Source organism: Mauremys mutica, chromosome 3 (genome assembly GCF_020497125.1).
Source record: "Mauremys mutica isolate MM-2020 ecotype Southern chromosome 3, ASM2049712v1, whole genome shotgun sequence".
Taxonomy (NCBI): Eukaryota; Metazoa; Chordata; order Testudines; family Geoemydidae; genus Mauremys; species Mauremys mutica.
In genome coordinates this window covers 109,180,306-109,198,827 of record NC_059074.1, presented here as the reverse complement: position 1 = coordinate 109,198,827, position 18,522 = coordinate 109,180,306, and the positions used below count along the sequence as shown (strand labels likewise).

At 39.7% G+C, this 18,522-nt stretch overlaps 1 protein-coding gene across 2 annotated transcripts in view; it reads right to left on the bottom strand.

Annotated features, from left to right (window-relative positions):
• UTRN (utrophin) overlaps window positions 1-18,522 on the bottom strand; it is a 577,733-nt gene that overhangs the window by 421,181 nt on the left and 138,030 nt on the right. For both annotated transcript variants that reach the window (XM_045009515.1, XM_045009516.1), the window contains exons 15-19: window positions 14,192-14,299; window positions 13,416-13,595; window positions 11,873-12,042; window positions 7,844-7,967; window positions 4,696-4,783 (exon numbers count right to left, since the gene is read on the bottom strand). In XM_045009515.1, the coding sequence (XP_044865450.1) occupies window positions 4,696-4,783; window positions 7,844-7,967; window positions 11,873-12,042; window positions 13,416-13,595; window positions 14,192-14,299 (670 nt within the window). The remainder of the gene's footprint in view (window positions 1-4,695; window positions 4,784-7,843; window positions 7,968-11,872; window positions 12,043-13,415; window positions 13,596-14,191; window positions 14,300-18,522) is intronic.

Sequence of the window (18,522 nt, the reverse complement as noted above, 5' to 3'; positions counted from 1 at the left end):
GAATAGCAGCTGCAAAACACAACATTGCCAGCCCAGAGACTGCATGAAGAATTTTTCTTTCTCTACTAGCTCACACACACTTTCTTACAAAAGAGACTGAATAAATTTGAATAACCAGTACAATACATGCCTTGAAGATATAACATTGTAACATGAACGGACTTCACCCACACACTTTTCTCACTGTGTTTGTATTTTTTTTTCCCCTTGTGGTGAGTAAGTTATTGGGGATTTTGTCTACACTAAAAAGTTCTATATATGCTTGTCTTCATCACACTGCCTTGAAACTTGCAATTACTTTCAGTGCTGGTAACACCACAATTTGTAGTAGAAACTGTGGCTTGTGGCAACATAACTAATACATGATCTTATAGATACTTTCCAGATTCATAACCTTCATCCCTGCAGCACCATTATTAATAAGCTATCTGGATATTCAGGTATATGAAGAATTTGTAACTTTAATTAGCAAAGCTGTAATATTTAATATTCTAATGATTGAGGCACTCTTAATTACAGCCTAAAGTAATCAATAATTCAGATTCTTAAAAGTACTCTCTATCTTGCAGTTGCATGTTTGTGTTGCTATTTCCATTTCAAGTTGCCAATTCTTTATACAAGGTGTATTTGAATGAGGCCTTATGAAGTATATTCACTGGATGAAGAAGTCAAAAATTTTAAGAGAGAAATCTACATATTTTGTCTAGCTTGACATTATATATTTTCCCCTTGACAGAAAAGTTAAGCAATACTTCTACAATATCCTATTGTTAAGTGGCACTAGCCAAATTTTGAAACATGTTTTGCATTATAATCAATATGTAGTTCTTGTTAAGGCCAAAGACTTTCATAATTTAGAGAAGAATAGATTCCTCCCCAAAAGAGGTTTGAAACCTAGAAACAATTACAAAAGCAGCATAAGTTTTTACTGTCTCACTTTACACTGAATTAGTTGGCTCATCAGTTTGAGAGAGATTATGACCCATTGTAACAGAAATCCAGGTGCGACATTAAACATCCTTGTATTCTCACACTATACACTATTGTAATAATCTTTGTACAAAATGTGTCTTGTGAGGTATCATTTGAAGACTAAACTCAACTGAATCAATTGATTGTATATAATATTACTGTATTATAAAAGTGTATAAAGTAAGGTCTTTTCTGAAAGCTAATGACACACTGGTGACTAACATCATTGTAAGATTATGTATTAACACTATATAAGGAATTACAGATACTCATTTATATTAGGCTGTACTGTCTGCTGAGACAGGAGAGGATGTCACAGCTACCTACCAGTCTCCTATGTAAATTAAGCATGGTGGAATCAAACAATGGAAGCTCCATTACACAGAAATTATACTGGGGATGGGAAGCCCACAGGAAGGGAAGAAGAGCATGAAGTCACTCTGCCTCTTGAAACAAAGGCCACATCTAATTTACAGACCTATCGGTATAATTACATTGCTCAGAGATGTGGATTTTTCACACCCTCAACATGGGTTATACTGAGATAACCCCCTATGCCAACAGGAGAGCTTTTCCCATCAACATAATTATCGACTCTCAGGTAGGTAGATTAACTACACCGACAGGGAGAAGCTCTCCCATTGGCATACTAGCATCTTCACTTAAGCACTGCAGTTGTGCAAATGCAGCATTTTAAGTATAGACCTGCCCCAAATCATTGAATTTTGGAACATATAAGTAAGGACAGAAGCTGTCTTTGTCATCCATCACTAGACAACACAAGAGGCCAGAATTCTTGCAAGCTGAGAGGATGTCCTTCAACCAAGTGGTGGTTGAAATCTCTGGAACCAAACATAGGTGAGTAACCTTCTTAGGCAAGGATCTTTCACCTAAGACGACAAGGGAAGCTAGCACCTTGTACTTTTGTGGAAGGTCCTTACTGAGGGAAAGTCAGCCGTGGCTGGGAAGAAGAATGGCTGGCAAGAGAAACCATCTTGAACAAAGCCTGTACCTTGCTAGATTAAGATTTAGACTTTTAGAAGCATATTTTATTTTGTTTTCCTTATAACTATCTTCATTCCTTATATTTTAAACTCACTTAAAGTCCGGGATACACACCTTAACACACTTAAAGCCGCTTTCTCCCAACAAGGACAATCCACCAGGGAAGTATGTCAAATCATGGAACAAGCCACCCAAATACCCTGGAAGAACCATCCAACCGCACACCCCTAGTTATCACCTGCCACCCCACACTTGAACCAATATGGGGTATCAAACAACAACAACCCATACTCAATAAGGACCCCATCCCGAAGAAAATCTTTCCTGAATTCCACTTCTGGCCTTCAAACACCACCCTTTGCCTCTCCAAACTCCTCATCAGAAGCAAGCTCCCCACAGACCAGGACACACTAACAAAGTGGCACCAGATGCAAAATTTGAAGACATATCTTCACCACCACAAAGATCAAAACTCCCCATAACACTTTTCAAGATCCACAGATCCTATGCATGCCTATCAAGATGTGGTCAGTGCACTAAATGCCCCAACAACTATGTGGATGAAACCAGACAAGCCCTATGCTCTTGAATGAACTCACACAGGGAAAATGATAAAAGACAAAAAACACCCTTATCACCTGCGGATGAACACTCTTCATAAAGTGATCAACCTATTTCTGACCTATCAATCCTCATCCTCAAAGAAACCTACACAACACTTTCAAAAGATGAGCCTGGCAGCTTAAATTCATAGCTCTGCTAGATACTAAAAATCATGGACCCCTCTTTTTGTCCTGTGACTGCAGAGACATTAATGAGCTACTCAACCTTGAATGGTCCCTTAGAACGTGTGCTAACTACTTATGCTAAACAATCTATTCCGTCTTGCATTTAGCCGTGATGCTCGGAGTATCTTTCTTAGACCTGAAGAAGAGCTCTGTGTGGTTTCAAAGCTTGTCTCTCTATCAGAAGTTGATCCAATAAAAGATATTGCCCCACCCACCTTGTCTCTATTAATCCTAATTTTGTTTAAAAATTTATTTCACTTTACCATAAACCAACTCAGTATTGTGTTTAAATAAAAAGGTGTATTCACCCCAATTAATAAGCTGTGATGTGTTTGTGTGTCTTTAAATTAACCATATTTCTCTGAACTACCCAGGAGAGGGTTGGACATGGCAGAATACATGGTTTTGGGAAAATCTGGGACTGGGAGTGTGTTGGAGTCACCCTGCAAGTAGCAACCATGGCTAGTGGAATCTAGAGTAGGAACATGGACCGGCTGCTGGGGTCAGTGCTGCTGAATCAGGGCTGTCTAGCACACAGACACTCAGGGTGCAATCTGCATGCTGGCAGGCTGGTTGTGAACAGCCCAGGTCGGGAGTGACAACAGCAAAGCATTGAGAGACACCGAAGGTACAGGGACAGACAATGACAACCCCTCACTGGTCTGGACTGCACCCCAGAACGTGACACCAGGTCACTGACAAAATTAGAGATTTCACCCCTAGCAGGAAAAGAATCATCTGGCTAGAGACTCCTAGCAAATGAGGCTGAGTGGGAAAAGCCCAACTGTTGGGTAGCCTGGCAGAAGTTTTACTAAGTCTGTCAGAAAAAATGGTCAACACCAGCGGAGTGCACGCACCATGACACTTTTAGTAAGGAATGCAACTCTACACGTGTATGTGAGGTCATGACCTTGTATGTGCGAAGGATCTCATTTTGTAGAACATGTGGCATGACCTCTTGTGTGTGAGGTCACATGGTGTGGAGGATGCCACCTGGTTCTACAAAATGATGTCCTCCATGAGTGTTCAGAGACAAGACAGAATCATCCTGTGAGCACAGCCAATCCTTGGGCATGTAATGCACATGTGGCATACACAGACACCACCCCTTTGACTAGCTGAGGACTCTGCTAATCGTAACTATGGTACCAGGGTGCAATTGTGGACTAGACCTCAGAGCAACAAACATTCTGTCTCCAGAGTATGTGAAGAGCTGCTTTACAGGAGAATGAGACATGCTTTACTGACAGCATTTCATTGTATTTATTGGAATTATTATCTAGCAATCCTTTGGCCTGGCTAAAAGATTCAGTTTTCACTGATGTTAATTGTAAGTTTTCAGAAGTTGGGGTTTTAACAATCATTCACTCAGATTATGGCTCAAGCTATGATCATCTTTTTTGCCTTTGTACCATGGGTAGTGACTGTATTACCAAAACACATTGAAAAGAATTTTTACACAGAATCACAAACATGCATAAAGCAGACAAATATTCAGAGATAGATACACTGATATTTGTCCAATCCAAACTTTGCTCTAAAACAGCAGGCCAATAACATATAAAAGTCTTGAAGACAAATTCTTTGTGTAAGATTCCAAAAGAACAATACATAATTTTAACGTTGCCTTTTTCAACATCTTCAGATGAATGGAAATAAAACAGAAGCCCTAAGAGGAAGTGAATGGACACATGCTACTTTAGAGAAATGTTTTCAGAGCTGATCTTTCATAAGTTTGGTTAACATTCACATGCATTGTGTTCATAAACACCAATTAAGACCCATTCAGCTCTCTCTAGAAGATAAGAGTTGAAGAAAGGCTTAATCTGGAAAAAGTACCTTCAATAAATGTCTCTGCTTCCACTCCGTCAAATGCTTAAATCACTTGCCTCCACCAAAACAAAATGAAAGAACTTTAAAGATCTCTTACCTTTTCCCATTTGATCCAACAGATTCTGTCCACTTTGGCTCAGATCATCTAACCTCTGGCTTTTCTCAGCCATTTCATTTTCTAGGGCCTGCGAATCAAATCCCAACAAAGAACATTGTTTCAAAGATGGGCATTTGAATTGACATAGAAACTTTTTCAGTACAGCACATAATACATACTTCTCTACCACTCCCCAGGTAATTCAGGATTTGTTGCAGGAGATTCCAGTTGCAAACAGCAACACATCTTTGAGTGTTTGTTAGTTACGTTCACTTCAGAAACTAATGCCAAACTGTATTACACAGTAATACTTACTGGTCACAAAAAAGCTTAATCATAGTATCATGATACCAAAAATGAAAGGTGACCAAAACAGTCTGGTTGGCCAGTGATGATGAAATGTGGAACCTTTCATATATAAATTCCAATTCAAACCTGAAACATGCTGCATGTGACTAACTATTCGGCAGTCATTCAGCACCCCATGGGAAAGTGACTTTTCAGTTAAATTTGTATTAAAAAATACAGTAAAAATAACCACCTTCATTGGAAATCTCAGAAGAAAACAATGAGGTGAAGGTAACATCCCACTTACTCAGCAACATGGGCCAGCAAGAGCACACCACACTACAATCTCTGTACTGGCTCCCCATAGAATATTTTGTTCCCTGCATTTAAAGCCAACACAAGCATTTTCTCCCAGTGCCGGTTGCAAGAAGTTGATAAAACACTGCAATTTTATTCCTAGTGTTATTGTAGCACTCTTGGTTTTTTGTTTGATCCATGTTTATTATGTTTACTCCAAGTCAAATTCAGACAATAGGTAAAATTTCCTGGCCTTTTATTCTTGAATGCTTGACTCCCATGTTCTTTCCAGTTCATTGTGTGTGCCTTAAAGAGCCTCATTTTGGTCTCCTAAATGTCACTGGCAAACTTTCATAAATTCACAGGAGTAGGATTGGTCCCCAAATTAACAGTAAGTGGACAGCGTTATCCACTGAGTAGAGCTAACTGCAGTAATTTACATTGCGAGCTGCAGAGCTGGCCCTGCAGGTGTATGTAATTCTGTTAAAAAATGCATCGAATCCTGTGAAATCTGAAGTTTCCAATTTGCCTAGAAAGCACATATTGCAGATGCAAGCTTCTCCAGCTTGCCCTGCCTATATGTTTTTAATTTGTTGTTTTGGGAATGCTCTGATGCTTGCAAGATCAGGGCTCCAGGCATATTTTTTTCCCCCTTCATACTACACTCATCATGAGAACTGGAAGTGTTAATTCTTTCAAATAACTGAAGCTTCTTTTCCCTCCTACCATTTCCCCAAAAAAGCTTTTTTTTTTAAATAATTGAGTAATGAGGGAAATCTGAGTCAAATTAACGAGCTTTCAAATGTGGTGCGAAGGCAGAGAGTCACAGTCATTTTGATGCAGACTTCACTCCCAGAATGTAACCGTGGGCTGGAGGCCTAGAAACCTGTCCTCTGTACTAATGGGTGTATTGCTCCAGTGTGACTGTGTAGAGGGAGATGGTTCCTCAGATAACCTGTGCCAGCCCTGTGGAGAGCCCTGAATACTAACAGCCCAACCTTGAATTGAATTTCTTAATCAAAACTGTCAAAATCATTTCCCTTCTTCCTTCCTTTTTAAATTGGGGGCCTGGAGGAAATTATTGGTTCAGATTGGCTTCTTTAACTTATTAGTAAATATAGGTCTGTCATTTTGAAACTGGAGTGGCTCCATCTTCCTTCTTAGCTCTTCTCTCCTTTTCATTCCTCAACATGTCTATTTTGCTCAGGTCAAGCAGCTCAGCTGAATAACCCTTCACATCCTTTACCCACATTTCACTTTTTTTATTTTTTTTTAAATCACACACATGCCAGGAAGCCCCTGGCTACTCCCTCTTCTGCCATGCATCTACCCCTCCTTCCAGTTCCCCCTCAAAATGCATCTCTTCAAGGAGATATACAAGCCACAGTCTAAAGTTAAATTTATTTTTTTTAACTATAAGCCCCCTTGATACATGCCAGTGACCTCATAAACTTATTGTTTGCACACTCATCCTTTTCTCCATTAACTCTTCTCCATATATGTCACCCTCTTCTACTCTTGTCCTAACAGAGGCTCCAAGCCTGCAATTGACAGACAGGTGAACTGCTATACTTCCCTGGAACACTTACTTACTTAAATGGGGCTCCACAGAGGAGCATGCTGTCTGTGTGTTGTAAATTACAGAATTGGGATCAGACTGTAAACTCTTCTGGGCAGGGACTCTGTTTTGTGAAGAGCCTTGCACATTTATGGAGCTTTATAAATAATGATTAATAATAATAATAGCAGCTACAACATCCTTCCATATAGCCTCAATGTCATCTTTTTGCACTGGAGCCTACTCAGAAGTGAGCCTCCTTCTGGAGACTTAAATATGTATATTAAGATTCCACAAGCAGATTCAAGTGCTGCTAATATTCCAGTAAGCTTTTGCAAAGACAATGCTTATTAAAAAAAAAAAATCACAAGGATTCACTCCTCCAGTGGCATGAATCCAAGACAGAGTAGGCATAGCTCCCACAGGGTCTTGTAAATTCTACACGGTCTCACAGGTTGGTGACAGTTTTATAGCAACAGTATTGTATAAAGGGTATAATTACAGGGACTCTGACCTATGCTAAGATTCTAAGTAGTAAGATTCCAATTACTTTAGCAATAAAACACTTCAGGCTCTTCTGAGGGACCGGGTGGGCCAAGGGTCAATATATGCCTCCAGGGGATTGTGTGTAGAGACTGCCCACAGCTCTATACTTTCCCAAGGTTACTTAAGTGTTTTCAAATCAGTCCCCCTCTCCAGTTGTCAACCATGAGGCTAAAATAAGTAGCTCACTAGAAAACACAATAATCCTCAAGAAATGCACTTCCTATTACTACACTGAAGGCGGAAATTAGCAAGAAAAAAGAAAAAAAAACTCCTCCCAGTAAATCAGTACGCATGACCCACAGCCAATCAGAGAGTTCAACGTTTGTCCAGCATTCCAGAGCCATTTACCAATGGGACTTAATCCACAGAAAGCTCTCAGATCAGACTGTACCTCTAGCTGATAGCAAGCGAAAACTGACAAACTATTCACTGAAACATCCTTCCATCTTCTTAGTTTACCTTCAACTTTTCTTTCATGTTTGCAGTCTCTCTCATCTTCTTGTATTCTTTGATCTCTATGGCCTGAATGGCAGCTTTTGATTTCAAAATCCAGTTCAACAGCTCAGCATTTTCAGCATCAAACCTGATTTAAAAGGTCAGATGATAACATTTTTCATCATTTTTTTCTTCCCATTCAGTTATTGTGTCTTTTATTAAGTTCCGCACGTTCCTCCATCAATACTGAGAAAGCAAGGCGGCACACATGCATTCATGTATTTTCACATTACTGCCCTACCAGAAGCGAGTAGCAACAAATCTCACTGCTTACAGACTCTTCATCAAACTGCCACAGTGAAAACCATTTCATTATCATCAATTTCCCTTGCATGAACTTTGATGCAATGGTACCTTTTGCTTTCTCATTTTACAGATACCTTACAACACGATTACTGTTTCTATTAACATACGGTCCTATAGGATGCATCTTACAAGGCTGTAAGCATAAGGTTTCCCTAAAAAAACAAAATTAAAAATATGAATGACAGACAACTAAGGACTATATTTTTGTTCCAAACTCTGCAAAAATGTGTAAAATTAGCTTAAATGAAGAACCTGCTGCTAAAGAATTACATAACAATAACTCAGAGCAGCTAGCAAAGGCATTAGAAATGATCAGCTGATTGAGAAATAGCTTATAATCAGAGCCACTCAGAGGATTCAGGGGGCCTGGGGCAAAGCGGGGGAGCTGCGGCGCTTGTACTCACCCGGCAGTGGTCCGGGTCTTCGGCAGCATTTCGGCGGCGGGGACCCTTCAGTCGCTCTGTGTCTTCGGCAGCAGTGAAGGGCCCCCCCGCCACCGAAGACCTGGAGCAACTGAAGGGCCCCCCGCCGCCAAAATGCCGCCGAAGACCCGGACTGTCGCCAGGCCAGGGCTCGCGGGGGCCCCTGCGGGACCCGAGGCCTGGGGCAAATTGCCCCACTTGTCCCCCCCCGGGCAGCTCTGCTTATAATCAGTCTCTTCAGCTACACTAAGGGCTGGTCTACACAGGAAAGCTAAGCCAGTATCAGCTAAGGTGTGAATTTAAACCAACATATTTATACCAGAATAGCTCACCGTGAGAGTGGCTTTTTTAGTTTATACCATTTCCAAAGTGACAAATTAAACAAGAAAAAATAAAATAAAACAAACACTCTTATAAGGCTATGTATGAGCACTATACCAGTCTAACTATATTGGTTTAAAGTCACAGTTATTACTTTCCCACACAGACAAACCCTAATGCAGAACAACAGCCTGTAATTAACCCAGTGAGAAACTAATTCCAGCAAAAAGAACAGGAGTACTTGTGGCACCTTAAAGACTAACAAATTTATTTTAGCATGAGCTTCCGTGAGCTACAGCTCACTTCTTCGGATGCATAGAATGGAACACACAGACAGGAGATATTTATACATACAGAGAACATGAAAAGGTGGAAGTATGCATACCAACAGGAAGAGTCTAATCAATTGAGATGAGCTATCGTCAGCAGGAGGAAAAAAAACAAACTTTTTGAAGTGATAATTAAGATGGCCCGTAGAAGGTGTGAGGAGAACTTAACATAGGGAAATAGATTCAATTAGTGTTGAATCTATTTCCCTATGTTAAGTTCTCCTCACACCTTCTACGGGCCATCTTAATTATCACTTCAAAAAGTTTGGTTTTTTTCCTCCTGCTGACGATAGCTCATCTCAATTGATTAGACTCTTCCTGTTGGTATGCATACTTCCACCTTTTCATGTTCTCTGTATGTATAAATATCTCCTGTCTGTGTGTTCCATTCTATGCATCCGAAGAAGTGAGCTGCAGCTCACGAAAGCTCATGCTAAAATAAATTTGTTAGTCTTTAAGGTACCACAAGTACTCCTGTTTTTTTAGGAGTACTTGTGGCACCTTAGAGACTAACAAATGTATTTGAGCAAGTTACTGTTAAGTCAGTCAAACTGTTCATGGGAGAATTTGCAGGTTTCCTGCCATTGTTCACTTATTGGCTCAAACTTGTATTATAGGGAAGTGGCAAAAAAAACAACTGAAAGTTTAACCTGTTTTTTCCGACTTCATTCTCTGATACAGCTTTAACACTAGTAAAGGGAAATGGTAAAATGAGGCAGGATCAATCACTTTCTTAAAAAGCAAAAAAAAAAGTTTATACAGCATCATGAACCTCTAATTCAAGAACTGTAAACAGAGAATGATGATATTATGGTTATGGCATCAGACTGGGACTAAGGTGCTCTGGGTTCAATCAGACACTGTGCTACAGACTTGTCAGGTGACTTCATGCAAGTTCCTTTCTCTCTATGTGCTTTAGTTCTCCATCTTTAAAATGGGGATATTTTAAGCTCTAAAAGATACAGCTATTTCTCATTATGTGAATGAACAGCACCTAGCACAGTAAAGCCCTGCTCTTGGCTCAGGCCTCTAATATTAATGAAGTACAGAAGCCAAACCACTGGTGAAATAAATTCCTGAATTTTTCAAAATGGAGAGTAAATGGAAAATGGCAAGGGTAAGACATATGCATGTACAGCATTTACTCTGTTCATTTATCTTGACCATAGTAATTTAGTTTTAGTTACAATATTTTATAAAGGACACTATAGTACCTTTTGCTTTTAAAAAAAAAAGGTATGGTGAGTTCGTAGCAATGAGACCTCAATACATTAAATATATAGGAAGGCTGGGGGCTGACCACCAGTTTTTCTGTCCAGATAGTTGCAACAATGTATTTTAACACAATTAGAAGTAAATAATAAATTAATATGTTATATATTACTAAATAAAATAAATATTACTTGGCATTTGGATGGTGCTTTTCACTTAAAGATCTAAAAGTGCTTTACAAAGGAAATTCTCTCCATTTTTCAATGGGGAAACTGAGGCACAGAGGGGCTGAGCACCACATTTTTCAGCAGTCTTGAGCACCCAGAACTTCATTTGAAGTTAATGGGATCTGCAGGTGTTCTGTAGCTCTGAAAACCAGATAGTGAATGACAAAAAACACATGGTGCAGCAGTCACAGAGCTACAAACAGATCTCAGGTCTATGAGAAAATGCCTTCTTAATAATAATAATAATAATAATATGGAGATACATAGAATCAAAGAATATTAGGAGTAGAAGAGATTTCAGGAAGTCATCTAGTCCAATACCCTGCTCAAAGCAGGACCAACACCAACTAAATGATCCCAGCCAGGGCTTTTTCAAGCCGGGCCTTAAAAACCTTGAAGAATATAGATTCTACCACCTCCTTAGGTAACCCATTCCAGTGCTTCACCACCCTCCTAGTGAAATAGTGTTTCCTAACATCCTCTTTGGAACCCCACTTCAGGTAGTTGAAAGCTGCTATCAAATCCCCCCCACTCTTCTCTTCTGCAGACTAAATAACCCCAGTTCCCTCAGCCTCTCCTTCACTTTTTGACTTGTGGAAAAATTCATGATTATTTGTTGCACACCAATTTCCAGAATATTTTGTGTAACCTTTGCACAAATAGAAACGCAATGCAGACCACGTCACTGTCAGAGGAGAGGACCAACCAAGCATAATTGGGGCCCCCAGTTATGTGCCAATTAGGAGACAATATGTGAAAATAAAAAAATCTGTTAATCACTGGCCGTTCGGGGAGGGAGAGGAGCGGAAGAATCAAAAAACAATAGTTGAGTCAACCTGACACACAATTTTTGGCAAATCAAGAAGTTGGGGGGGAAAAAGATGTTTTTTAAAATCTCAAGATTTTTTAACTACTTCTTAAAAAAATGTAAAGTGAATTTCAAAATTAAGTCATTCTGAATCAAAAACAAACAATTCTACAAGTATGCAAAATGTTTTGGTCAACCCAAACTTGCATTTTTTGTTTAAAAAAAAGTTTTGGCTGAAAAATTTCACCGAGCACTAGAGGTTATAAATATTTCTTACTTGCATTGAGACAATTTCATATATAATGACTAAGGAAAATAAGTTTAAAATATTATCTAGTGAGTAACAAATACCAATAATGTATTCTTGCCTTTTTTTTGCAGCAATATCCACGGGTATCTGCCTTTTCTTTGGTGGTGGAGGTGGTGGTAGTTCCTGTCTGTATTGTTTTACCATTAGCTGCTCCTTTACAGAAATCATTTCTGTATCTGTCTTCTGTGACGCTTGGGACACTCCTATATTTCCCACAGCCTGTGTTACCTACACAAAATGATTTAGCAAAGAGTTTATTCTTTACGGGACAAATGATCTGTGCTTTTTTTCAATCAATTACATTTACATGTCATTCAATCCCATTTAACAATAAAAACAACTCCTCACACATTTAGCCCTTCTCATCCGTAGATAGAAGTAAGTAACATTATCCTAATTCTTCCAGATGGGGAAACTAAGCATCAAAACTCTCAAATTGACTGAAAGTTTGTAGCAGATTGAGTAAATATAACCAACAAAGCCAATGACAGATTTTCATTCACCAGTAAAAACCAACCACTCAGGGGAGGGAAGGGGAGACAGTTGAAGGAGTTGGTTTTTTTTGAAGTATAACACAAAACTTTATAAATGCTTATGCTGCCAGTTCATCACAACTAGACTCCAACTATGCAAAAATTGACACGCAATCCGAAGGCCCATTACCATCAATGGGAGTCTACTGACTTTACAGGACTTTGAACTGGACTCATGGGAGTGCTCTAGACAGCCAAAGTCAAGCACATGATTAAGTCTTTTTCAGAAATGTGGCCTAGCTTACTCAGCACTCCTTACTGAATGGGAGTTTTGTGCAAGTAAGAAATACTAACTAGAGCCCTAAATAGCAAGATATGGTGTAAACACGCAAGCTTTGTTCTTATTCTTGCATGCCAATATGAATATTTATGTCTACAATTTCAATATATCATGGTAAATCTGTACCATATTGAGAAAAATCACATTGGCTAAATTGGTGATACTGTATAAGTCAGAATAAATAAGTACATGGAATCATACTAAGGTTGAATTTAGACCAATCTCAGCACCCTTACAACAACAATCAATAAAATTCCAAACAATATAAAATAAATTATTTTGTCCACCAGTAAAAGATAAAGATATTAATGAGGCCCCCTTCCAGGGCAGGCTCCAGCTTCTCTGCCACCCCAAGCAGCAAAAAAGATAAGTGATGGCACTTCGGCGGCAGCTCAATCGCACGGCTTCTTCGGCAGCAGGTCCTCCCTCTCTTCCTCTTTGACGGCAGCTCAAAGAGGAAGAAAGGAAATGAGGAACCCGCCACCGGATTCCCTCCAAAGACCTGAACGTGCCGCCCCTTTGAATTGGCAGCCCCAAGCACCTGCTTCCTACGCTGGTGCCTGGAGCCAGCCCTGCCCCCTTCCCCCCCCAACCCGAGTGGAAGAAATTGGGCCTCACACAGCTGTGTCCAAAAGAGTAACACATTTGTGCTCTGACAGACCAAGGGAAGTCCACAGAATTACATTATGGATTAATTTAGGCATAAGTAATTGCATGAACTTTCCTTTACCAAAGCTGGTGCCAAAGGACACATCAAGGATTGAAAGAATTTAATATTGTTTGCTTACCTGATTAGAGAAGTCCTCAAGCTTCTGAACTAAGCTGTCCCACCTCTGAGTTAGTTCCTCCAGATCACTGTCAATTTTCTTTGAAGCCCTGTTATTCCCAAGGAGCTGTGCTACATCCTGACCAACCTCACTTAACTGATCTAGCATTTGACGCTTCATTCCCATATCTTCCTTCAAAATCTGTCATTTAAAAAAAAAATCCATTAACTGTTTTCACTTAAAGATCCTAAATATTTCCCCACCACTTCCCAGATTTTACTCAAAAATTTTCTCTTAATTCCATAGACAAACTTATCCCATGATCTAGACAAACTATGTGTTTTAAAAACACAATTCTTTATCATGCAACAAGAGAGAAAGAAATTTTTAAAAAGAATCAGCCCCAGAATCAGCTATTATATTGTAGAGTATTCGAGAGTACATTTACTACAAAATTTAGCAGGTCTTAGCTAGCACTGGGAACTATGGAAAGTGTCTTTTACTGACAGTCTTCAGTGAAATAATGGGAACTGTTGACCACAGAGGCAACTGGTCATAATGCAGCACAGAGAACCAGAGTTTGCCACAATAAGTTAAATACTCAAAACAGATGTCATTTTACAAAGAAAGAACTCCATGAAGGACTTTGACAAACATAAGGAGAGAACGTGTGGCCTGATTTTCAAAGATGCCGAATGTTCACAGCTCCTACTGATGTCAAATGAAGTCAGGCCAACAACATGTTACTTACTCATGTTGTTTAGATTGACAGGGAAGACCAGAATAGGAATACTCACTGCTAGTTTTCGAACATTCACACTCAGCTCTGTTTGATCTTTGAAGTTCCTTGTTTGGACTTTATTTAAAGCCTCCTCTTTGTCAGTTAACCATGCTTTCAACAAGCACTGCAGAGGAAAAAGAATACAGCACTTCTTAAACATACTACCGTGTCAAACAACTAATGGCAAATTCCTAACAGGAAGATCTGAAAGGAGATCACACCACCACTGTTCTGGAATCCTTACATGCATCAAACTCCTACTGGCATTAATGAGAGCAGCACACATGCAGGGATAAAAGAATACCAGATTAGATATCTGCCACAAATTCAGCATACATTTACAAATTATTATACCAGAGTGAAATGGAGTGAAATATTTAGAATAATCAATTTTCCTTCTCATCACTAGCAGGCCTAGTGCTCCAAAAAGCTTGCTTTCAGGACCTTTCAGTGTTTCTAGCCTTGGCAGTTTGTCACAACCAACTTTCAAATCATGACATTCTAATTACCATCCTTGAATCTTTCTCAACTTCAGCTGCAACACAGCTTTAGCAGGCAATGCCTCACAAAATGCTAGAGACAGAGACTAACACTGTAAGGATACACCATTGTCGAATAACACAAAGGAGGAGTGCTCTAACTTTTTCATAGTGTGGAGAAACTGTCTCGTGGCTTCTCCACCCATCTCATCTGGAATAGTGAAGACCACTGTCCTTCCTCATTAGTGGTCAAATACCATTGCTGTGGCAACCACAATGCCTTATGTGAAAAAAATGTTAGTACTGTATATTAGCTTCTTTTAATATAATTTAACAGCTGAAAGCAATGAGAAGCTGCCCATGTCCCATCCAACACTCCATAGACCACAGTTTAAGAACCACAGGGACATAAGGTTTTTTTTATTTGTTTGTTTGAAAGCAGCCCTAGCAGTTCACTGGACATTAGACTATAGAACTGTCACTAGATCCTCAGTCTAGTTGTGCAGTTTTGGCATTGGCCCAGGACTGATTAGCAACTCCTGGACCTAAGACTACTTTAGTTTTCCCTTCCCATATAACCTGAGTACATAAATGTATAGACATGAAAATATAAGGGTGATGAAAATGCCATAAAGTATGAAAGAACAAGGCCACAACACCACATATTCATTGGAAAAATTAAGCTGATGTTCCAGCCAACACATTTTATATAGCTGAGTTAAGAAGCTCTTCAACGTGAATGATTAATCTCTGCTAATTTAGCTGACCATGATAACCCACTCCAGGAAACTGAAACATTATAATTATTACAGTGCTAAGAAATAAATGGCAATGACTGACTAATTTGTTTCCTGAGTGGTAAGAATTATGCTGACTAGGCAGGTAGGCTTCCAAAGATTCTTTAGGCAGTCATAAAAAGACTGATGCATCTCTGTTCATTCTTCCAGTTGACTGGTGAAATGGCAGAAGTGATAGCAGCTGAATGATCTAAAATATTTTTCTCAATGAACACAGGTATTTTCCTAGAACTTGAAATTAGTTCTAATTTCAGAATTTCTAGTTAACTTAATTTTCCTGAAACATAGGGACTGATGAATTAAGCTTGGTAGTATAGATGACTGATCCTGAGCCAGTACCTCAAACTGAAACAATGGTTCCTTTAAACCATTTAATTATTTCTTCAGATGAAAGGACATTTCGGTAAAACACTGACATTTCCACATCATCACACTCACTATATTTAAAATACACAGTAAAAAACCTTCAAGGATTTTTTATTTTCAGAGTCACACAGTTCATGTACATTATGTAAAATACCTGCACATGAAGAGACTCCTGTGTAAGACGCACTAATTTCCATTGATTAAGCTGTCCCCATTTCCTGGTTAGCAAGCAATCCTCCTGAATGCACATCTGATAAGAACTGCACTTGCAGTTCTGTAAGGATCAGAAGCACATTCACATAAGCTACTTTGACATGGGAGTAGTTGAGGGCCTGTACCCTGACCTAAAGTGGGATTAGTGGCTCCTCTGTTCATCTCCTTGACTCAGATATAAACCCTCACCACACAAAAACTGCCATAAAATTTTGCTGTAATATTCTTGTATAGTCAGAGAAACTATGTATGACATTTGAGAGACCAGTTTCTAAAACCTGGTCCACAGTAGCAGCAGAGCCATGCTAATGACAACCAGGATTACTCGTAGTCTATAGAAAACATTACTATAACATGGTTCTCAGGCCTGGTATATATACTATAGAGGTTAGGTCAACATAAGGCAGTTTATGTCAACCTAGCTCTGTAAGCATCTACACTAAAGTGTAGTTCCTACCGATGGTTGCCCACTATCTCAACTTAACTCCACCTCCATGAGAGGCATTGCGTTATGATTGATGTAGTTAGGGCAATGCAGTGTCTGTGTAAGCACTGTGTTACTTACATCACCTGGTGGCCGTCAGCCCTGGGCAGGGCTCACAGATTTGTGTAGATTTGCTCTTGGTCACGGAAGCCAGGCTGGAACCCTGCTAGCTACAACGGGATAGGTACCACTGTTCTACACCCAGAATCCATAGGACCCAAACAGATTTTATTTTTCATATACGTGAAAAAATATATGTTTATTGTTTATAGCATTTCATGTCACTATTTAAGAATGCCAAGCTGCCAAAGTACTGTCCAACTACTGCTATTAAGCAGGACTACAGAATAAGCACTAGCTCTCAAACAACGGCTCTGATTATCACAGCTGAAGAAAGCACCCAGTGTGGCTGTTTATGCTACGACCTAAATATGTTTATTTGCACAGCAAGTTAAAAATAACAAAGTGTAGTGTCACATCAAGTAGGCTTCAACTCACATTGCCATCTTTGTATCTCAAAATTAATGTTTAAATCAGCAAATATTGAGATAGGGCACGTATCTCATTCTATTAAACTGCCTGTTTTATTTTATATCCATAATTGTAAAAATATTAGTCATAGGATTGATTAGTTGTCTGGAAAAAGATGTGTGTTTATTCATGTTGGCAGCACGTACAGCACATTTGGGAAAGATTCTAGAATTACCAGGCTGCCAATTACTTAGTGATTCACTGTTACTTCGCTCTCACAGTCAATGACCAACAGTTTCCATTTTACTCCATTCTTTACTGGTCTTAACCCAAATAAAACAATCTGTTATTTAAATACTGTTTTACAGTTTGAATATAAATCAGATACAAATCCTTTAACTGTCTCACCATTACACAGACAAACATGCACTCATGGGCAGCGGGTATAATAGGCAAGGGGAGGGTAAGCCTGCCCGAACCCAGGCCACGGCCCCACCCATGCTCCACCCTAAGGCCTCTTTCTCCCTCCCTTGCTCCCCCAAAGCTGGTGGGGGTTCAGCTCAGGCCAGTGGCCTGGAGCTTGGGGCTTGGCTGGCCAGTGGCAAGCTCAGGCATACCAGTTTGCCCGAGTCCTCGGGCCGGCCAGCGACCCAGGAGAGCTGGTGCGGGTGGACCGTGCCCAGCTCAGCTCCTCCAGCCGTAATGGGGGGAGGAGTGGCAGAAGGGGTGTGGCTAGCCTCCCTGAAGGGGGTTTCACGCACCAACCATGTATGCATGGTTAACTAACAAGATAGGAGAGTCTAATGACCATGGGGTTCAAAGTTGATAAATTATCCTCAACACTCCACAGATATTGATCCTGCAAGATGAGATGCTCAGAACTGCATTGGATGCAATTACTTCTATATTAAAGTCACTGGGAATGAACACGGATATTATTATGAATAAGAAGTAAGGATTATTTATTTTAATAATGCAAGAAAAATGAAACTGAAATGCAAAAACATGCAACTGTTAAAATTTTAGTTTCTACAACACTTCATCTGTGGAACACACTGACACAACATATTACTAAGGAAAAACAATTAGGATTTTTTAAGGGATTATATACCGTATATACTCGTTCATTAGCCCGTTCATTTATAAGCCGACTCCCCCAAGTTGGTTAAAAATAGCAAAAACAGTATAACCCTTTCATAAGCCGACCCTATATTTCAGGGGTTGGCAAACTTTGGCTCCCGGACATCAGGGTAAGCAGCTGATGGGTTGGGATGTTTTGTTTACTTGGAGCGTCTGCAGGCATGGAGCTGAGGGGCTCCGTGCCTGCAGACACTCCAGGTAAACAAAACAACAATGTAACAGATATTCAATTCAATGATTCCACAGAGTTTAAAATCATCAAATTTTGGTGTAGACCCGTTTATAAGCCAACCCCCGCTCCTTGACATGTCACTTTTTTACCAAAAATATTCGGCTTATGAATGAGTATATACGGTATTTTCACAGTTATGAAACCACTACATTGGACAGGATAAAA